We start from the raw sequence: 20,188 nt of genomic DNA, 5'->3' as shown, positions 1-20,188 counted from the left end.
TCAGCTCAGTCCTGCAAGTTGAGAAGGTTGCACATGCAATATCAGTAGCTTCTCACTGGAGGGAGCCACAGACACATTTCCCCTCTGCAACCCAGCGTCCATACTTACGGGACATGACTGCAATAATAGACTAACACGTTCAATGTATGTTCAAAGTGTGACTTTAAGACAGTATCTGTAACACATGCCTTTTGAATCATGTCACATTCCTGACATGAATAAACAGTTTCTGTAGTTTGTTATGTTACTGCAGATTAGTCCATTTAATGTTCAACATGAACACTTTAGGGACTGTACACTAATTACTGGGTATGGGAGGAAGGCCGAAGCCAATTTAATACTGCATTAATACTATTTGCTCCTTGACTTAGGAAAAAAAATGCAAAGCTGTCCCCTCAATATCTTAAAATGCTACAATGGTAAACTTTTTTTTTACAATAAATAACTACAAAAGGAAAGGCATACAAACACTTAATTTCCACATTGTGTACAACCAATACATACATTAAAATTGAAATGATCAATTGTCAAACTTATGGCGAACAACTGATGACAAATATTCCAGCCACTCTCCAAGCTACTAGAGCAACATGACTGCTACATCACCCGGCTCTTGTTTCTTGCTCTTGCAAAGTGAAATCATGAAGGAAGCTTCAAGTTGCCCATGGACTGAAGATGCACCTGCAGAACCAATAATATCAGTAATGGCTGAACTAAATTAGGAATACAAAAACAACTCTTGCCTGGTCTGATCCTCCTCTAAGAATTTGTGGACAGTCCCTTGAGTTTGTAAGAACACTTGAGGTGTGACTGTCATCGTGGAGAACCAGATCCCTTTAAAAATGCATTGTCTCTCAGCAACTGAAACTATCTTTCTTTCAGTCCAGCTCTTTGTCCCGCTTTGTCCCATCTTGTCTGCATGTGTATCAATGTTTTTGGTGGTTGACCCTTGACCCCTGCGGTTCATCTGAGGGAGGAGGAGCAGGGACAGAGCAGAGACGATGAGAGCCACTCCTGACATTAAGAACCTCGTTCCGTAATCACTCATCTTGTCGATGAAGAATCCTAAAGTGAAAAATGCATGTGAGTGATTTACAGCTTTGACACATATTTGTAATCATCTTGTTTAAGTCTTACGTCAATATTATTTGCTCACAGGAATAAACCCATGCTGGCTGAAGCACGGCAACATTAACAATTATGATATCATTTTGGCGGATATTGGGACAGATATGTCTAAATGAGGCAAAAGACTGAGGCTGAGTAAAGGAAGATTGGATTTCACAAATATTCATTTTATCCTGAGGCAGTAATGCCAGCGCCTTCCTCCCATGAAGAAACATAATTAGAACGCTTTGATGAATCCTCAACAGCCATCAACTCTGGTCTTCAAAGTACTCAAAGTACTGAACAGTACAGTAGATAAGTAAGACATAGCCTGTGTCAGAGGGGGCCATGTTAAGTTATAAATAGGACACCACCTTCACTTTAATTAGCTTTTCACTGAATCTGAGGTCAGCCTCAACTTTTAGCATTGACTGAAAGTTGACATTTATGCATGGTGGTGCTTCCATCCAAATTATGGTAGAAGGCTTTCAGGAACTTGTGAAGTGGAGAAAGGACTGAGCAGGGTAAGGAGAAGTGTTTTCTTCATACATCAAGCTCGTAAAAAATGACGGATTTAATTTATAATAAAGAATACTGTGCAAAACGGAAAGTCCATGTTTTTCTATAATCCAGCAGAGCAAAATAGCACCCTGTTGCTCTTTAAAAACTAAAACCACACGCATCCCCTGTTTTTGCTATACTAACCACCTTTTTGAAAATCCAGTAAAATGAATTCAAACTCCAATAATGTGACTGTGTTTCTTCATATTGAAGAGGTTTTTTCGCAGCTGATTCTCTACTGATTCAATTTAATCGCTCACAATAAAATAGATTAATGAAGATAAGTGCAAACATATTGCCAAAGAGGCAGACACTTTTGAGAAGGTTTCCAGCCACTGCCAAATCTATATTTTATATGATGTATTGAAACCCACGACAATGTAAGATTAAAATAAAATCCTCTCAACCACGGTTTGCACATGCCAGACGCCCTCATAGCATAGCATATTTTAAATGATGGACACCTAAATGCACAGACAACGGGAAGAGTCGCCATCCTTGATTAATTAGTTCACCATCACAGAATGTATCTTATCACAAAAGAATAAATGTGCACGGACATAAAAACTAAGCGGGCAATAAATATTTTATTCTGAGAGAAGAACACTATGAATTATCCTAAAAATCCTGTGAGGAATATGCCCATAATATTGTATTTGTCTGCTGAATGTTTTATGTATCATCCCATAACTTAAAGCTGCAGTAGTTATTTATTTTTTATTACTATAATTAAAACACAGAATTATCACTTGGCTCTGCAGATCCTCCTCACCTCTTATGAGAGTTTTAGCATCTTTCAGCTCATTGTTTTGGTTTTATGACCCACGACTTTACTGTTTTATAGTTCTCTTTCACCACTCCCATCAGTGTCGCTTTGTTCCGCATCAGCCAACTGTTTTCAGTGAGAAAGCTTTGATAAAGCTCATGAACAGTGTACCTGCCCAACACCAAAAACAGACAGTAAAAGTGTGCAACTAGTTGATGAACATACTGTAGCATTTAGCCAAAGGACCATATATTTACCTCAGGGGTTGATCAAAACCAAAAAAGAAATACAACCACACTGAAAATTTGACTTTTTGTTTGGTGGCCGAAGACACAACTCCAAATTAATGCAATGTTGCGCTGTGTCTGCTGGATGTGCTACCTCTTTGCTAGCTAGTTCTAGTTTCTCTAACCCTTTATTATGCCATTTCTCTTGTAGCGTGAACAGTGGTCTTGCCAGGGGAAGAGGAGGGTAGGGGGGAGAGTAGGAAAGGCAAGACCTCGCACCTAACTCGGTGGCACTCCGTCGGCTAATTATCCTAGTGATCCCGGAGGAAATGATAATCCTCATCCGATATTGGCATAACGCCTTCGGTCTTTTATCTCACCCCGTGCTAAATCGTTAGGTTTTTGTGTTATTTTCGAATTAAGTTATAGGTTTTGTCGAGGGTGTTTTACAGCTTGCGCTCTAGGTCCCCTGCGGTAGGCTGTAACTTCTCTCAACCCTTATCAAGCGAGTACGTATATCGTCTATACCTTCTCTCTACCTATTTTGACACCATCTCATCATTATGACAAACACTGCAAAAGTCTTCACCCAAAGATACTTACCTTAAGTCTCCTTGGTAGATTCAGTCGTCACCTCTGTATCTCACGGTGGATGGACAGGGAAAGAGGGTTTAAATTGTTTTAAAGAACCAGAACCTTTGGTTTGGTTTCAGTCCCTTCCAAAGGGTAAGGCTGAGTTTTTATTCAAAGTTTATCTTACATACAAAAAATTAAATTCAATCAAACAGTTTAAAAGTCACAAGAAACTAAGAGAAGGGGTTACGTTTTTTAGAGCTGGTGAGTGAACACCTCTTCTCTCTTGTCTACTCCTGCACAGATTTGTCAGGCTCCCCCCTCCTGATAGCAGAAGTTTCTCCAGACTCTAAAGCTGGAGACCTGTCCCAACCCCTAAGGGCTGGGACAGGTCCAATCTGATTTTTCTCCTTTTCTAGTAAAGATGCATATTAAGTAACTAAGAGGAAGGGTTAAGTTTAGAGCTGGTGAATAAACACCTCTTCTCTACTCCTGCACAGAATTGTCAGGCCCCCCCCCCCAAAAAAACATGCATTCCTACCCCCTCTTTTATACACCAGAATACATAAATCTTCCTGTCACCAGAGTTGGACAGAGGAGGTGTCACTACCTTATTTGGTAATACTGCCAATGCATGCTCTTTAACAAAGGAGAGAACATTTAACACATCTTATTCAAAAAGAGTATATAACATAGCAACTTATAGCGTCCTATGAATTTTGTGTGGTCTAATCACAAACTACAATGAAAATAAAAACCAAACAGTATATATATATATATATATATATATATATATATATATATATATATATATATATATATATATATATATATATATATATATATATATATATATTCAATGGTTATATAGAAAAAGAAAATGATTATACGGTTATAATAGTTAGACCTTTTTACTTTCATATTTTTCCTCGGACACTCAACGCTCTTTTACAGTTGTTGTCGTGTTCTGTAGGAGACTGTCTAAATCTGGACACATGTCACAAGCAACAAAATGGAAAGTCATCAGGGAAGAAATTCCATTAAAAGGAGAAAAATGAATCTTTGAGAAGCATTCAGCCATGAAATTAACACGACCATAGAGTATCATGATATTATAATTTTTGCACAGTTGCTCTGTGAATAAAGCCTCGTCCTGTGGGATGGTGCAGACGACAAAATTCCTGATTAATTGAAGGGTGCAGCTGCATTCCATGAAGGTATAATAATCTCATTTTGGTTGAATAGACTCACTGGGCTGTGGTTACAATGCAGAACGGTGTATAAGGACATCCATTGTGTGAGATTTAATGTGTTGGAAGAATAGGCTCAGCAAAGTGATTTGTAAAAATGACCTTGTATTAGTGATTTGAGCTAACAGAAATGTTAACATACAGTCAGTACAATTATTTTCTATTCTACCGTGTGCAGCTTCTTGTTTATTTCTAGCTGAAAGCCAGTTAGCCTGATAGAACAGATCACAGGGAATTCTACAGCAGCAGCCCAAAGCTGAACACCAGTTCTTTGATATGCACAGTAGGTACTATGTTTTTGCAATTAACTATCAAAGCATCCTTCTCACTCACCAGCAATGGGCGGTCCAAGCAGGCCTCCGCTACCACGTATGAGCACGAAGAAACACAGCACACTTCCGAGCCTGTTGACGCCCACAACCTCAGCCAGCACGGTGATGTGGTTGGCGACCGTGGTACCAAACGCCAGGGCATAAGCTGCGCTGAAAACAGCTAGCTCTGAGAATGAGGAGGCCAGCGGGCATAGGAGTAATACAGTTCCCAGCAGAATCACTGTAGCTGTTAGCTGCTGCACCTGGTAGAGACACAGGAGACAGACTTGTGCATCAGCTGTTGCACATCCAGTGGCCTCCACATCCATATGCACATTTCATGTCGGCAGACCATTGCTTATTTACAGGAATAGATCAACATTTTTGGAAATGTGCTTGTACACTGGCGAGAGTTTTGATGATAAGAGTGATAAGACTCTCACGGCGTTATGCTAAACATGATTCTACTACTTGCAACTGGTTAGCTTAGCTTGGCATAAGGATTTGAGGCAGGGGGAAAAGCTAGCCTGGCTCAATCCAAAGGTATACAAATCTGCCCCTGCATATGTGCTGGAATATTTCTTGACGGTTTTCCATCATCGTGCGGTTGCAAGACAACAAGTCTTTAGGAAGTTGCTGAAAGTTAAATTGTCATTATTACACTTTTGCATAGATTAAACAAACATCATAGCATGTTAATAAATAAGCTGGAGGGTGGATTTTCATCTATTTTACATTTGTTAAGAGCCAGGCTAGCTGTTTCATCCTGCTTCCAGTCTTTATGCTAAGCTAAGCTAATTGGCAAGAGGCTAGCTTCATATTCACTGTTCAGACAGGACAGTCTAGTCAGTCGTAGTATCTTTTCAGATATATGATTTTTAGAAATTTGTCGCTCTGGTTATCGACTAAACTAAACGTACCATCTCCACCAGTCTAAGGTTTGCCACCCAGCCAAAAAACAACCTCCCAAACAAGTCCAACACTGCATACGTAGATGGACATGAGTGCAGCCGCCTGGTACTCTTCAATTCCCTTACTTCGAGCATATGGAACCAGGAACAGAGCTGGGGCAAAGAAACCCAATGCAGCAAAAACCCCAAACATTGAGTAGACCATGAATCGAGCATTGGTGATGAGGGTATAATGTACGTAACGAAGGATTTTGGTCCTTAGTTCAGCCTTCTTGGTCCTATTGTCTGAGACTTTCTTGGTTGAATTAGGTATCTCTTCAGGGTCATCAAGACCCTGATCAGACCCCTCGGATACGCTCAGCTCCAATTCGAGGTAACTTGATTTGCTTAGCTCTGACTTGTCTTTTGGTAGCAATTCCAGGGACAAGTCTTCCTCCTCTGCTTTGACCTCCCAAGTCCCAGGATTAGCAAAGCACCCCTCCAGGAGTAGCTGTCAATCAACAGCTGGAATAGGGGTGCGAGTACAAAGGTAAGGATGGAGTCCCCAGCGCTGACTATGGCGTTTGCCATCGGATGCCTCTTCTCAAAGTACAAACCCAGCATGGTCACCGTGGGGGTCCATGTCATTGCATAGCCAACACCTGCAGCAAAGGATACCAGTGAACATCATGTGTTGTGTGTATGAGGTTGTGTTATACATGTGTGTTTGCTTCAAACCACACACCATTTAGGAACAGTACTGTTAGGTAGAGTTCAATCAGGTTACGAGCAAAAGCCCCAACCAAGACTCCTACGCTGCATAGCAGTCCTCCCATAATCACGACAGAGCGATGGCTGTAGCGAGGCTACAGGAGCTGCAAAGGGACACACAGGACATTTATATATAATAATATTAAGGGTTTTTACAGTGGTTGTATTTGGGGCAACACAGTTGCAGTATACTTCATGTACTTCACGGCAGGTAAGAGGTCCAATTTATTTTGAGTTGCATAAAAGAAGATGTTTTCTTGTCTTTTATAAATCTGTTTGATTAATATTCTCAGCGTAAATAGACTTTGAGTTTCTATATTAACCCCATTGTCTCTTGCTGCTGGTAAGCCTATACAGTTGCAGCGGATGATGATTTAATTTACCCAAACACTCAAGTCTGTGTTTGTTCAGTCATCTAAAAGATTTGACATCAAGGTCAAAAAGAGTGGAGGGATTTTTTTAAAGATCTGAACATGAAGCGTTGACAATATTCTTGAAATTGAGGGGTATAAAACATGTACTGATGCCCTACAGTGTAAAGCATAACCACCGATGTTTTAAATATTAACATTTGCACTTATATTCAGATAATTACCCACAAAATGAATGAATGGTAGCCACCGCAATGGAGGTAATCCATAAAAAATGCCTCGTTTGTGCAAACATTCCTGGCAATAAACGGTTTCTGATTCTGATTCTGATCCAAGATGTTCCTGTTGCTGTGGTTTCAAAGTATTGGTGTATCTCAACGAAGAATACACCAAAGGCCTTTATGACTCCGAAGTTCAGGCCAAATACCAGGAAGCAGGAGAGCAGATTGAACCAGGCGTAGCCGCCATCAAGGGCTGCTGCTGGTGCCACAGCTACCCTCCCCTTTTCTGGGGAGTGCATGTTGATCCGTGCTGGTTTATGTCTAGGGAACAATACATTGGAGTAATTGTTCATATTTTGTAACCAGGGGTGGAAGTAACAAAGCACATTACTATCACAGAGTAGTTGTTTGCGTACTTTTGAGTATTCGTAAAAAAAAAATTACAAGTATTAAGTATTTTATGTTGTTCAAGTTGCATCGGTTACAGAGTGAAACAAAAGAAGAAAAGAAAGTGCTGCTGAACAACAAATGAATAAAAGAATGAAGCCAAAGCCACAGATGCACCAGCAGCTGCAGCAGAGAAGAAGGAGGGCATGAGCTCCACAGAGCTCCATGTGAGGGTCTGATGAGATGCTACATGCAAATGCTCACTGTGGATCCTTCAGCAGCAACTTCTTCATCATCAGGGAGGTGTGTGACATTTCTATGCTGTTTTGGACAACTGTGACAGACGAGCTTTCTGCTCCGTTTTTTCTTTTCTTCTTCAAATGAGTAGCAGAGTGGGACCAGAGAGGTTGAGTGAATGTGGTTATGTTTGGCTTCCAGCGTGAACAAGCAGAGAAATTGAACCTCGAGCAGATTGTGGAGGACACTGCACTGCTCTAGACTTGCAGAACGCCAATTAGGCAGCACAACAATATACAATGCACAGCCATGTTTGTGTGTGTGTGTGTGTGTGTGTGCTACATTGTTTGCAAAAACTGTAGGTTCCCTCGTTTGTGTTTGTGGCCTGTTGCAGAGATTGTCTTTAATCTCTGAATTGGTCTCTATTCCGGTTGATTCTTGTACGGACTTAATATTACTTTTACTTGGGTAAATACAATTTAATCCGTGTTTGTACAGCAATCACCACATTTTGCAAACAAACAAATACATTTGTAATGATTTCAGATACCCTCTGCTCTGAGGGCGTCTGGCATGTGCAAATCGTGGTTGTAGTGGGTTTCAATGAGAAACATTTGTATCATTTTAAAGTGGAAAAAGCATCTCAACTCACTGAATATACAGCAGCCTATATGGAAACAATACAACAATAATCAGTCCATTTATTATTTGTACTCCGGTTTTCTATAACATTAATTTTTTTCCCATGTGACAAAAACTCATCTCAGTCTACAGTCACATGGATTTCCAGGTTCACAGTTCAGTCACACATTACACAACATAGAGCTGCTGCTTGTTCCTGTTTTATGATGCTGTGATGTCACTTCATTCATAAGAAACAATACATTTCGCATTAGGCATATTATAATCAGCTCTCCCTCAAGCAGACTGCACAGTCAAAACACAGAGGAACGGATTTATCTTTTTTCTGCTCCTGTGTCTTTTTTTCTGCACACCATGTATGATCATCTGGACTGTAAACTTATTCAGATATCATAATTTCCAGGGTATTTATGGGTTATTTATACAACATTTATAGAAATTGGATATAACGTTTTACTGGTAAGATTGTCTTTATTTCTGCAGGATAGATCATTGAACCGCCTGTCATACATTTACACGATAGTGTTCTATCAAGAGAAGGAAATACAAATGTGCCATTGTAAACTGTTTGCCATTTCTAAGGACCGCAGTCAGTGCTAGCAGATTAGACGTACCATGCATGATAGGATTTAGCTCAATTCTTTTTCACGTTGATGAAAAATACATAACGCACATCATAATAACAATAATGGAGCCTCGCAGACTGCATAAGAACCAGTTCGGAGAGGATTTTCAAGCATTTTAATTATAGAGATTACCAGCCTCATAAGTGATTGGACAGAAAGGTCTGGACCCAAATCTGGAATATGACCCTAAAAGCTCACAATACAAGCCAAGGTGAATCAAGACAAAAGCCACAATACATTCACACTTTTCACATTAATATATGTCAAATTTCATTTCTACCATACCTGTTTTGGTCAAAGTCAAGCCACCATGCTGCAGGGCAACTCTCCAGGCTTAGTGCTGTTGAATAACCAAGTGCAAGGATCAAAATGGACATTACGTCTGTGAGTTCAACCAAGGCAAGTTTAGTAAAAGATTGATGGTGCCTTCCTTGCTATGTAATATCCAAGGCTGAAGATACACATATGCACTTGAGCAGCTAACCTGGAAATACGTTTGTATCCCATTTTCTTCATTCTTCAGTGTGTTGATACGCTGAAAAAAACAACACGTGCAGGGCAAAGTCCACCAACATGTGAGTCATAGTCAAGAGCAAGAGAGAAAAAATATGTTGTATTGTTTCGTGATAGAGAATACTACATTGTATTGTATTCTCTATCACATTCAATATTTATGACTGACTAAGAAACAATCAAAGATTATGTTCGGGAATGCAGTATTTTCCAAATAATTCATATCATTGTGCAGCAGTGCAACATGCGGGTTATGTGGATTTAAAATTGGGAACCATTGCACTCGTTACACCTATATTGTCTCACCACGAAGTACCACTTTTTTGGAAGAATAAAGTCAGACAATATTAATTGGTACATGTTAAACATTGTAATGCGGAGATCAATCTACAAGCACCAGGCAACCAAGTTAATATTCTGCATGGGGCAAGTCAACACAGTGGGGCGCCCAGCATATGTGATCAGCTTCCTCATGTTCACATCCCTCCTGCCGTCTCACAGACAGTTTACATGAATCTTCTGAAGATCAGAATGTGTCACAAACCAAAACTAAACCAACACGGTCCTCAGAGTCCTAAGAGCAAAACTATTTTTCAGAGTCCTAAGAGCAAAATATATACATAATGTATATACTGTATATATATATATATATATATATATATATATATATATATATATATATATATATATATATATATATATATATATATATATATCACAAAATAGTAATTTAGGAAGGAAGTGTTGTTCACCAGTTTTCAAATGGATGTGAGAAGGCATGCTTGGATTTGAGATGGCTTCATTATCCCACAAACAGCTCAGACAAATGCTTCATAAATTACCTTTAACTGCCTCTCAGTGGTCCAGCCTGTCAATAAACCTTTGCAAACTATTAATTCAGCCTATGAACTGCCTCTTTTATGGGCTTTACAGTTCCTTAAATACCAATAGTACCAAGGCTTTTGGTGTGTCAGATCGTTACTGGGGATAAGCATCTTTAAAGCGGACAGTTGTTCAGGCCAAGTTTCTTCTCCTGAGTCAAAAGACAAAGGCAAAGTTTTTTTTGTTGTCTTGCTTTATTAGTGCAACACATTATGACTGTTCATGGCCTATTGATCACATTAGATCTTTAGGTTCTGCTGGCACAAAACCTAAACCACTTAACTTACAACATGGAGTTATGTTTCCTAATTGGCCGGCTTTGCATATTTAATGTTCATGTAAGTGTTCCACTCTTTTGGTGTATTTCTAGAATACAGTCTTCTAACCACTCTTCTTGGATCACTTAGTTTGGCTGTAGTCTGCTGAAGGTCACTGTGTAGCAGCTCTGGTTGGGTATTAGAGCATAGACAGACAAAAAAATGTAGAATTGGTTAGATCTGTTCCATAATATCATCCATTGTCCCTGACTTTTTCACAGGATATTCTGTAGTTTTACTTTGAATGGAACTAGCTTGCGTTTGGTGCAGTGATCATTGAATTATATATCCTCAACGGGTGTTCTACAAACAATTAAAGATTTATAGGCATGGGTGATAAATTATAAATCTATGGTGGGGATGACTGAGAAGGGGAGAGCAGTGGTATAGATGGAGAGGAACACCCTCTGAATAATGAATATCTGCTGGAGAGGCCTGACATACTCGACGCAGTGGGACGGACTCCTCTGATGTCTTTTTGTTTTCTTCACTTGTTTCACTGCATCTGCAGGAAGGACTTGTTTGTCTGTGCAGGCTCCCCCTAAATGTCAGCAAATAAGTCCTGAAGAAATATCATCTCACTGTCTGTCTTTCATACAGAGTCTCAGCTCTTTATCAATGCAGGTGCTGTCCATGGTAACCCTGCAGCATGTGAAGAAAAGACCACATGGCGCTAGTCGTACGAGCTCATTCATTATTTATCTGGGATCATGTTGTGCAACCACATGGGCAGTATTGCTTTCATTTATTTTGTGTTTTTCAATGATTTGGAAAAAAAAGACAAAAAAACAGCTATTGCTGAAAATTTCAGCATACCGATTTCTGAGGAAACATTGCTGACCTAACCATTTCTGTTGTTTTTGACATTTTAAAAACTTTTTCTGCAAGTTTGTGATGCAATAATGCAGAAATACGCTTTACTGCACGTCTTTGAAGTAAAACTATTTGCAAGCTTCCTCCCTCTACTTAGGAACAGGTCTTTTAGTTGCACGCTTTGTCTGAGTAAACTGCTTCTTTTCCGACCTCAGTAGCAGCACTGGTGTAGGTCTGTAGGGATGGCAATGTCAGTTGTTTTGCCCAACACTGAAAGATCTCAACTATTGGATGGATAGCCATACAATTCGGGACCGACATGAGAGGATTTGGGTGATCCTCTGTCTTTTTATCTAGCGCCATTGGGTACATTTCCACTCATCCAATGGCATTTATGGCCTTCAGAAGATGAATCCTTTGGTGATCATCTGACACGATAGCACCACCAAGTCTCAATAATTATTGGATGGATTGTCATGACATTTGATATGGGCAATTGTCGGATCAAAAGTTGAATGTGAATGTCGTTCATGACATCTGCCTTAGCTGCAATTTTTCTTAATGCTAAGTAACCAGCGTTAGCATGCCAACACGGTAAACAATATATATGCAATGAAGATTAGCATTTTAGCATTGCCATTGTGAGCATATTAATGTAGTACCATACTGACTTTAGCATTACGTCCAAAACGACACTGTGCCCAGTACACCGTCACAGTATTGACTGTGTATTCTTAGTTATAGTTAAAGAAAATGAAAGTGATTGTCCTTCATCCACAACAAACAACGACCCATTTGAAGAAACCCTGGCCTCTGGCTGTTGGAACATCAGGCAATGGGGCGTCATATTTTTGTTTACAACAAGACAGATTATAACTAGCACAAAGCAACAGCAGCGTTCCACAAGACAGAACTTCTCATTACTGATGCAACATTAATGTGTGCAACAGCCACTGATACACACACCCCAGTAATTGCTGTAAAAGCTAACAAGCCACTCAATGTGTGAGTGTGTAGGTGTAATGCAATCAGACATGTGATTGTGTGATGAGCCAAGGTCATTGTAAAAGACAATGCAGTAGTCATACAAGGAGAGGGTCCGCATTAGTCTCTCTGATTAGTAGTGGAGCCAAGAGTCTGGCAAATCAATGTTTATTACTACTCATCTCTGTGTATTTGTCTGCAATAAAAGTGTTATCTCTAATCCTGCAGGAGTCATGCCACACACACACACACACACACACACACACACACACACACACACACACACACACACACACACACACCTGATCAAACATTTTACTGTCAATTTGGCGTTTTTTGCTTTTTTCATCAACTTGCAAATGGATATACAATGATTCTGTCCTTATAGCTACTGTATCCAGAAATTATGCTAAATGTGTTTCCTAAGCCAATAAAGTAAATCACCTCTGGCCAGATCCTCCGTCAATTGATTCATCATCAACATCAATAGCCCTTGCACCGCTTTTGTTGTTTGTTAGTCACTGCACATACTTATATACACTTCATATACACATGCATATACTTTGTATTTTTTTCTCTTTCTTTATTGTTTAATTTCCTAAATTAATACGCTCTGCTAATTTGTTGTAACTATTGAGTTTTGTTGTATATATTGAGTATTTTCATTCCGATATTTGTTCTATGTAACCTTGCTTGCTACAGTGACAAAAGAATGTCCCCTTGGGGATGAATAAAGTATACATATCTATCTATCTATCTAATACATATTCATATAAGATGACAGATTGATTGGCCTTTGATGATTTAATTAGAAGAACTGTGAAGTTGTAAACTCTCCACAGCTGGTTCCTGGGCTGAGGAAAGTATACAGATGTCTTTGTGAGCACATTTTTAGGCTAGTCAGGTTCTGTAAAACTGGCCTCTGGCACCTTCCCTACTCTGTCTCCTCCAAAAAACGGCTTAGTCAATAATCATTTAAGATTCAATCCTGCTTGAAAACCAAAGCATGCCCCCCCCCCCCCCCCCCCACACCCTCACCTCAACACACACACACACACACACACACACACACACACACACACACACACACACACACACACACACACACACTGCTGCAGCACACACGCCTCATCTGCAACACTCCAGTAGCTTGCAGATATCCTTTCATCTATCTCCACGCTTTCCTCAGCCCCAAAGAATGTTTGTCGGTCGCCTTTGTTTTTAGCTGAGTGTGAATTATTCTGGCGAATGAATAGGAGAGCGGAGCAGAGGCGTGTGGAGTGGACTTCCTCTGGAGGGCGACTGACAGCCTTGTCAGAAATTCTGCAGACACACGCAAACTCAGCCAATACTTACTGCAAGCCCAAAGGGAAATAGATTTGACCTTTTTGACATTGATAACCATTAATCCATGGATCAGATCAGAGGAACAGGTGCATCGCCAACCACTCTCCTCTTTCCCCAAGCTACATTTGTAAGAATGAGGCTGAATGCGTGACACCAGTTTCCCCTATGATGAGCATGTTTTTCCTCCTTATTAACCTGATGATCCAAGGGAAATAAATGTACTGTTGGAGTGAGGAGGAATCTGAAGAACGGAAACAATATTTGTCCTATACCTTCTAACATCAATGTCACCTTCTGAGTACCTAGTTAACTCTGCTCTTAATTCTGCTTTTATCATTTACAGTGACTTCTCCTTCTTCAGTTCTAAACTGAGGATAAATTGATGCAAAACTTGTCTCTGATGTCTCTTTTTGCACAAGCTGTCTTTTGCAGGCCTGCATTTCGCCCTCCACCTCTGCTTCAGTGCCTCCCTGTGGCACACTCCCAGAAAGCACAGGTGCGTGTGGGCTTTACCCAGATGGCGGCGTTGCTGATGCAGAGCAAGTCAGCCAACTAGCGGATTGCATGCAGGTCATCCACCGGCCATGTGAAACCTTTTCTAACACCGGATAAAAAATAAAACTTTAATCAGTACGGTTAAAGTCATCTTTTGTGGAAAAGCTTCCGCAGAGCCACGGAGATGGTTTGTGAAGCTTGAAGAGAGCTGCAGAGACATGCTGCGCACTTCCGAAAAAATGTGTCTATACGCACCAGGCCCTGCAGACGCTGCAAAAAGTTTGGAGATGGGTTATCCGGACAACCTCATATCCTGTGACAACATCAACCACTTCATTTATTCTAGGCACAGGAACGTCTCCTCATCATCCAACTTTTCACCCATGGAGTTTTGTTCACACGATATATGGAACTATTGAATCACGCCTCTAAAATAAATCAAAGACCACCTGACAAAGGTTTTATAAACCCAATCAAAAAACAAATGACATACTACGCACAATCCACCACAGTACTGTGTATGTTTGGTGTGCATGAGAGGCACCTGCATCGGGCCGCACAGAACGCATGAGCGCACAGCCGCAGGAGTACAAATCAGGCATTAAGCTCTGGAATAGTGATTTAGTTTGAAGAGCCTCCTGGGGAGGGCATTACAGGCTGCATAGGTGTTGCTTGAGCTGTCCTCCTGCTGAGCCTGAGGTAGTTTCTGTGTGTGTGTGTGTCTCTTAGGGTTTTTTCACTATCTTTGTGCAAGTATGTGCTAACATAAATTGTTTTTTTTAAGGAGGAGTGGATCATCGCAGTGAAGATGACGCCAAATAAAGGACTAATTCCAAGTCCGAGCACATAGTCCAGCTCATAATGAATGCTGAAAAATGTGCTGGGATTAAGAAGGCAGATAAAGAGGCTCTCTTTCTCTCCATCAGCCCCCTTTCTCTCTTTGATATTTTACCACTTGCTCTCTTTCTGTCTCTCCTAATTTCTGTCACCCAAAAAGGCGTTCTGTTTTCCAGTGGTTTTACATTCATATTAAACCTCCACATTCTCTTCATTTCTCCCCTGCGTTCCGCTAAACCAACTTTTCATTGGTTTCATTTCATTTCATATCAGAAAGCAATTCAGGAAAACAACTTTTCTCTCCCTTTTCATTGACATATACGTTTTATGTTATTCAATAAATTGGTTCTTGTGTCCCTACGGTAAGGGAGTGTTGGTAGCACAGATTTTCTTCACTTTTCCATTTCATTCCAATAAATCAGGGGGAGAAGACACTCCGGGACTCCTTGACGACTCGTTCAGCTGATTAAATTCTACATTTGCAGTCTGAGCCATGGTTTCTCGATCGAGATGGTGGGATACAGCCTCTATAGGGGCTTCTATTCTGATATTCTGTGTCTGTGTGGTTTAATTGGATCCAAGTCTTATCGGAAATCTTGGGGTTGTGCATCCACCTTGACGCAAGCAGAAACACAAACCGTTCAAATCTGATGACAAAGAAGGAATTCAAGACAGGCATTTGTTATAACAAAATGGGAAAAGAATACTTGTTTTTTTCCCATGTTCATCTTCTATCTCCATTGTAATGGATTTTAAATGGAGACAAATGAATGAAATTAACTTGGGATCCATTTGTCTTTGATAACAAGAAGAGAATCACTTAGCAAACAATATTTGACATGTAGTTTGATATCAGACGGAAGCAACATTCAGTTGAATGTGTTTCTACCTTAAAAGTCAGATAATTGTATGTATAAAAACATCTCAATGTTACCCAATAATCTCTTAAACTAGAATCACTTTAATGTTGATGTTGTGGGGTTGCTTATGTCAACCTACTGTATAGGCCGACATATGTGTCTGTACTAGCATGTGTTTTGCAAGCTAACGTGATAACAAACTTGATTTATTCGCTTCATGCACATGAGGACCAATTGATTCCTCAGCACAATAACGATCACTTTATAATAAGCATTTCACCATATTGAGAGAAAACAAACTGCCACAGATTTAATAAAATATATAAATAAGTATATAAAGCATTCCCCAGACAGTATGTTGCATTTACAAATGCAAAAAAACAAAAAACAAAAACCACACTGATCTGAAAAAATATATGTTTTTACCTTTGGAAGGGGGGCATTCACAAACACACTCTCTCTCACTCCCTTTCTCTCTCTACTTCATTAAAACCTTGGTCAATTAAGGGTTGGCAAACATTTAAAGTCAAGAGGTGGCATATGAAAATTACAGCACTTCTTGCAGCACCCCTCAGCTGAGACAACCCCAAAGCACTTAAACGTAGCTGCAGCGTCGTCGTCAGTATATAAATATAGGATGGAAGTAAAGCTGGCTATGAATTTTAAATAGCTTCCCTCCATTCCTTCCTTCCAGCTGCTTTTCGTGCCTTTTCCGGGGCTTGGATTGCCGGAGACTGTTGGTGTCCACTGTTTAAAACTATGCAGAGAAAAATCAGACCTGGCTCTACAACATCAGTTCACTAACTGAATTCTCTATGGATGCAAATATGAGCTACTATGCAGCAGCACACAAATCAAATGTCAAGGGAATAGTTTGACATTTGAATTATGCTTATTTGCGAAGATTGATACCACAATCATCTGTAAAGCATATATGAAGCTGGAGCTAACAGAGGGTTAGCTTAACTAAGCATACGGAGTGGAGTTGGGTAAAAGCCGAGCCTGGCCCTGTCCAAAGGTGACAAACATGTTTTATTTATTCTTTTTAGCCTTTGCATAGAGCCTGGCTAGCTGTTTCCAGTTTGTATGCTAATCTAGGCTAAACATCCGATGGCTAGCTACATATTACCATATACAGATATGAGCGAGTTATTATCTTCTTTGGAAGAAGGCATACAGTTTGACATTTCCCAAAACTTCAAACACTTTTTCGTATTTTTGTGTTGGATCACTGAATAACTACAAAACACCAACATGGTTCACCAGAGAGTAAAAGTCAAAATTTCACCAAACATTTAGAATCTTTTTCTCAAATATCCTGTGTTTAATATTGCTGACGATTCTAATTAATGCATGTATTGCAGTCTCTGACTCATACTCAGTCTTTCAGTAGCCCCAGGAACCCTCAAAGATGGAAATGTCATTAATATCCAAGTCATTTAAAAGAAAGTGAGACCACAGAATTGATTCACTCCTAAAATTTCCCCCCCGAGCTGGATCGTTTACTGTGGAATCAGTGACATTGAGTGTGAGAGAGAATAATAACTTAAGAATACCATCAAGCTGTCTTTCCCTTTTTTAAATGCAAGTGGAATATGTGCTTGCCAGGACTTTTGTAACGTCACAGTGTTAAGAGGGAGGCACATAACACACATGACAGTCGATCCATCTGGCGCGTCTGCTGAATCTCCATCATCACCTTACTCCATCAAAACACTTTGCACTCTTCCATGCCAACCCTCGGCATCTCCTTCCTTACTTACCAGCAGCAAAGGACACTTATTTGCAAGTTTTGTTTATTTGCACAGCTTCTTAATCCTAGTTACAGTCTCAAAGGGCTTCCCAACGCCCACATTGTAAGATTCAACCTTCAGACTCTCAATGAGCAAGAAGAACTCCCACTTAAACGTCATCTCTAGTGTGAGTAGTTGTGTGTGTGTGTGTGAGAGAGTGTGTGTGTGTGTGTGTGTGTGTGTGAGAGTGAGAGAGAGAGAGAGAGAGAGAGAGAGAGAGAGAGAGCGAGAGAGAGAGAGAGAGAGATACCAGACATATCATTACAAACTTGTGATGGTTAATTTACAGTACATGTTTGAACTCTTCTAATATATTAGATATCGGTTTATTGACTGTGGACGGTGGATTGCTCCCTCCAGGTGGGAACAAACTGCCTACCCCAAGCGAAGGAGTTCAAGTATCGCGGGGTCTTGTTCACGAGTGAGGGTAAGGTGGAGCGGGAGATCGACAGACGGATCGGTGCAGCTGCAGCAGTAAAACAGGCGCTGTACCGGTCCGTCCTGGTGAAGAGGGGGCTGAGCCGGAAGGCGAAGCTCTCCATTTACTGGTCGGTCTATGTTCCAACCCTCACCTATGGTCACGAACTCTGGGTCGTGACCGAAAGAACGAGATCTCGAATACAAGCGGCCGAAATGAGCTTCCTCCGCAGGGTGGCCGGGCTCACCCTTAGCGATAGGGTAAGGAGCTCGGACATCAGGAGGGAGCTTGGAGTCGAGTCGCTGCTCCTTCGTGTCGAAAGGAGTCAGCTGAGGTGGTTCGGGCATCTAGTCAGGATGCCTCCTGGACGCCTCCAATTAGAGGTTTTCCAGGCACGTCCAACTGGTAGGAGACCCCGGGGAAGACCGAGGACACGCTGGAGGGATTATATCTCCCGGCTGGCCTTGGAACGCCTCGGGGTCCCCCAGAATGAGCTGGAAAGTGTTGCGGGTGAGAGGGAAGCCTGGGTCGGCCTGCTGAACCTGCTGCCACCGCGACCCGACCCCGGATAAGCGGCTGATAATGGATGGATGGATGGATGGTTTATTGACTTTATGAATAATTGTTTGGTCAAACTGTGTGACTCAAAAGTACCAGAGGAAAATACTTTCATACTTGCCTAATCTATCATATACTGTATGTGATAATGAATATTCCATTAAATTGTTTCATTTAAATGTGCACACATTTACCAGCTGTTGGTGGTCTTTGAGTGTTTTTGTAATCTGGGAGACAGTTACATAATTTTTACCAATTACATCCAGTGATGTGGCTAAGTAGCCTCATCACTGACATCACCCCCATGTGTATTGACACAGCAACAAGAGGCTGAACTGAACGGAAGTGCCTTAAAAACACTCAATTTAATTCCAGTGGCTGCAGTTTGAGGACAGTCAATTAACAGAGTAATGTGAGTCGTTTAGCAAGCCTTACTATAATGAGAGGTTTGTGTGGAAAACCATTAAATCGTATAAGTTGTCATCCACCCTTTGACTTACATTGTAATGATTAAATTGTATTTTTCCAAGTGTTACTGTGTTCTCTCCCCTGGGCTCTTCTCCCTGTACACCAACGCTCTAATGAAAGTGGAGATGGTCTTGATTTTAGGAAGAACGCAGCCCCAAACGCTGTGGAGTCCTTCCGAACATCAGCTCCATCACCAAGAAGGCTCAGAGAGGATGTTCTTCCTGAGGCAGCTGAAGAAGTTCAACCTGCCAAAGACCATGATGGTGCATTTCTACACCTCCATCATTGAGTCCATCCTCTGCTCCTCCATCATTGAATCATTCGCTCTGCTGGGACGGTGATTGGCTGCAATCTGCCGTCCCTCCATGACTTGTTTGCCTCCAGGACCCTGAAGCGGGCAGGAAAGATTGCCGCCGACCGCTCTCTCCCTGGACACAAACTGTTTGGGTACCTTCCCTCTGGCAGGAGGCTGTGGTTCATCAGGACCAAGACATCAACAGAGCCCGGGTCCCCCACTGACTCTGCTTCTTACATCCCCAGGACAACTTCCTTCAACACCTTTGCACATCTTTTCTTTTCTTTTTTTTGTTTTATTCTATGTCTATGTTTATTGTAATGCACCTTTCATCGAGTCAAATTCATTGTATGTAATTGATGATTCTGATTCTGAAAAGAGGTTTGTGACTGAAATGAGTACACCTTTTGAACCGGGTATTATGTCTGGTAAAAACACGGAAATGAATTACAATTTTTTGTGCAGATGAGGTTTTTGTTCAATCTAACTGAGGTGACATAAATATCAGATCAAATGTCACATATGCACCAGAATTTTGAGTTTGAATTTGGTGAATTTGATTATTACACTTTTGAAAACATTTCAGAAGGTTAAAGCTATATTTTTTTGTTTGCCTCCATTACGGAAAATGTGTGTATTGAGTCATTCTGTATCTAGAGAAAGGGTTG

At 40.8% G+C, this 20,188-nt stretch overlaps 1 protein-coding gene across 1 annotated transcript; it reads right to left on the bottom strand.

Moving 5' to 3' along the window:
• LOC306741801 (monocarboxylate transporter 2) lies at window positions 1–7,347 on the bottom strand (the record flags this gene model as incomplete). Its single annotated transcript, XM_079224119.1, is given in 10 exon segments — window positions 1–11; window positions 901–1,065; window positions 4,818–5,058; window positions 5,716–5,787; window positions 5,789–6,129; window positions 6,132–6,347; window positions 6,431–6,549; window positions 6,551–6,560; window positions 7,056–7,124; window positions 7,167–7,347. Coding segments are annotated over 10 exon segments (1,425 nt in total).
• Window positions 7,348–20,188: the final 12,841 nt, after the last annotated feature.

Source organism: Taurulus bubalis (assembly GCF_910589615.1).
Source record: "Taurulus bubalis genome assembly, chromosome: 9".
Classification (NCBI taxonomy): Eukaryota; Metazoa; Chordata; class Actinopteri; order Perciformes; family Cottidae; genus Taurulus; species Taurulus bubalis.
Note: the sequence above shows the minus strand (reverse complement) of the source record. Positions and strands in the feature narration are given on the sequence as shown.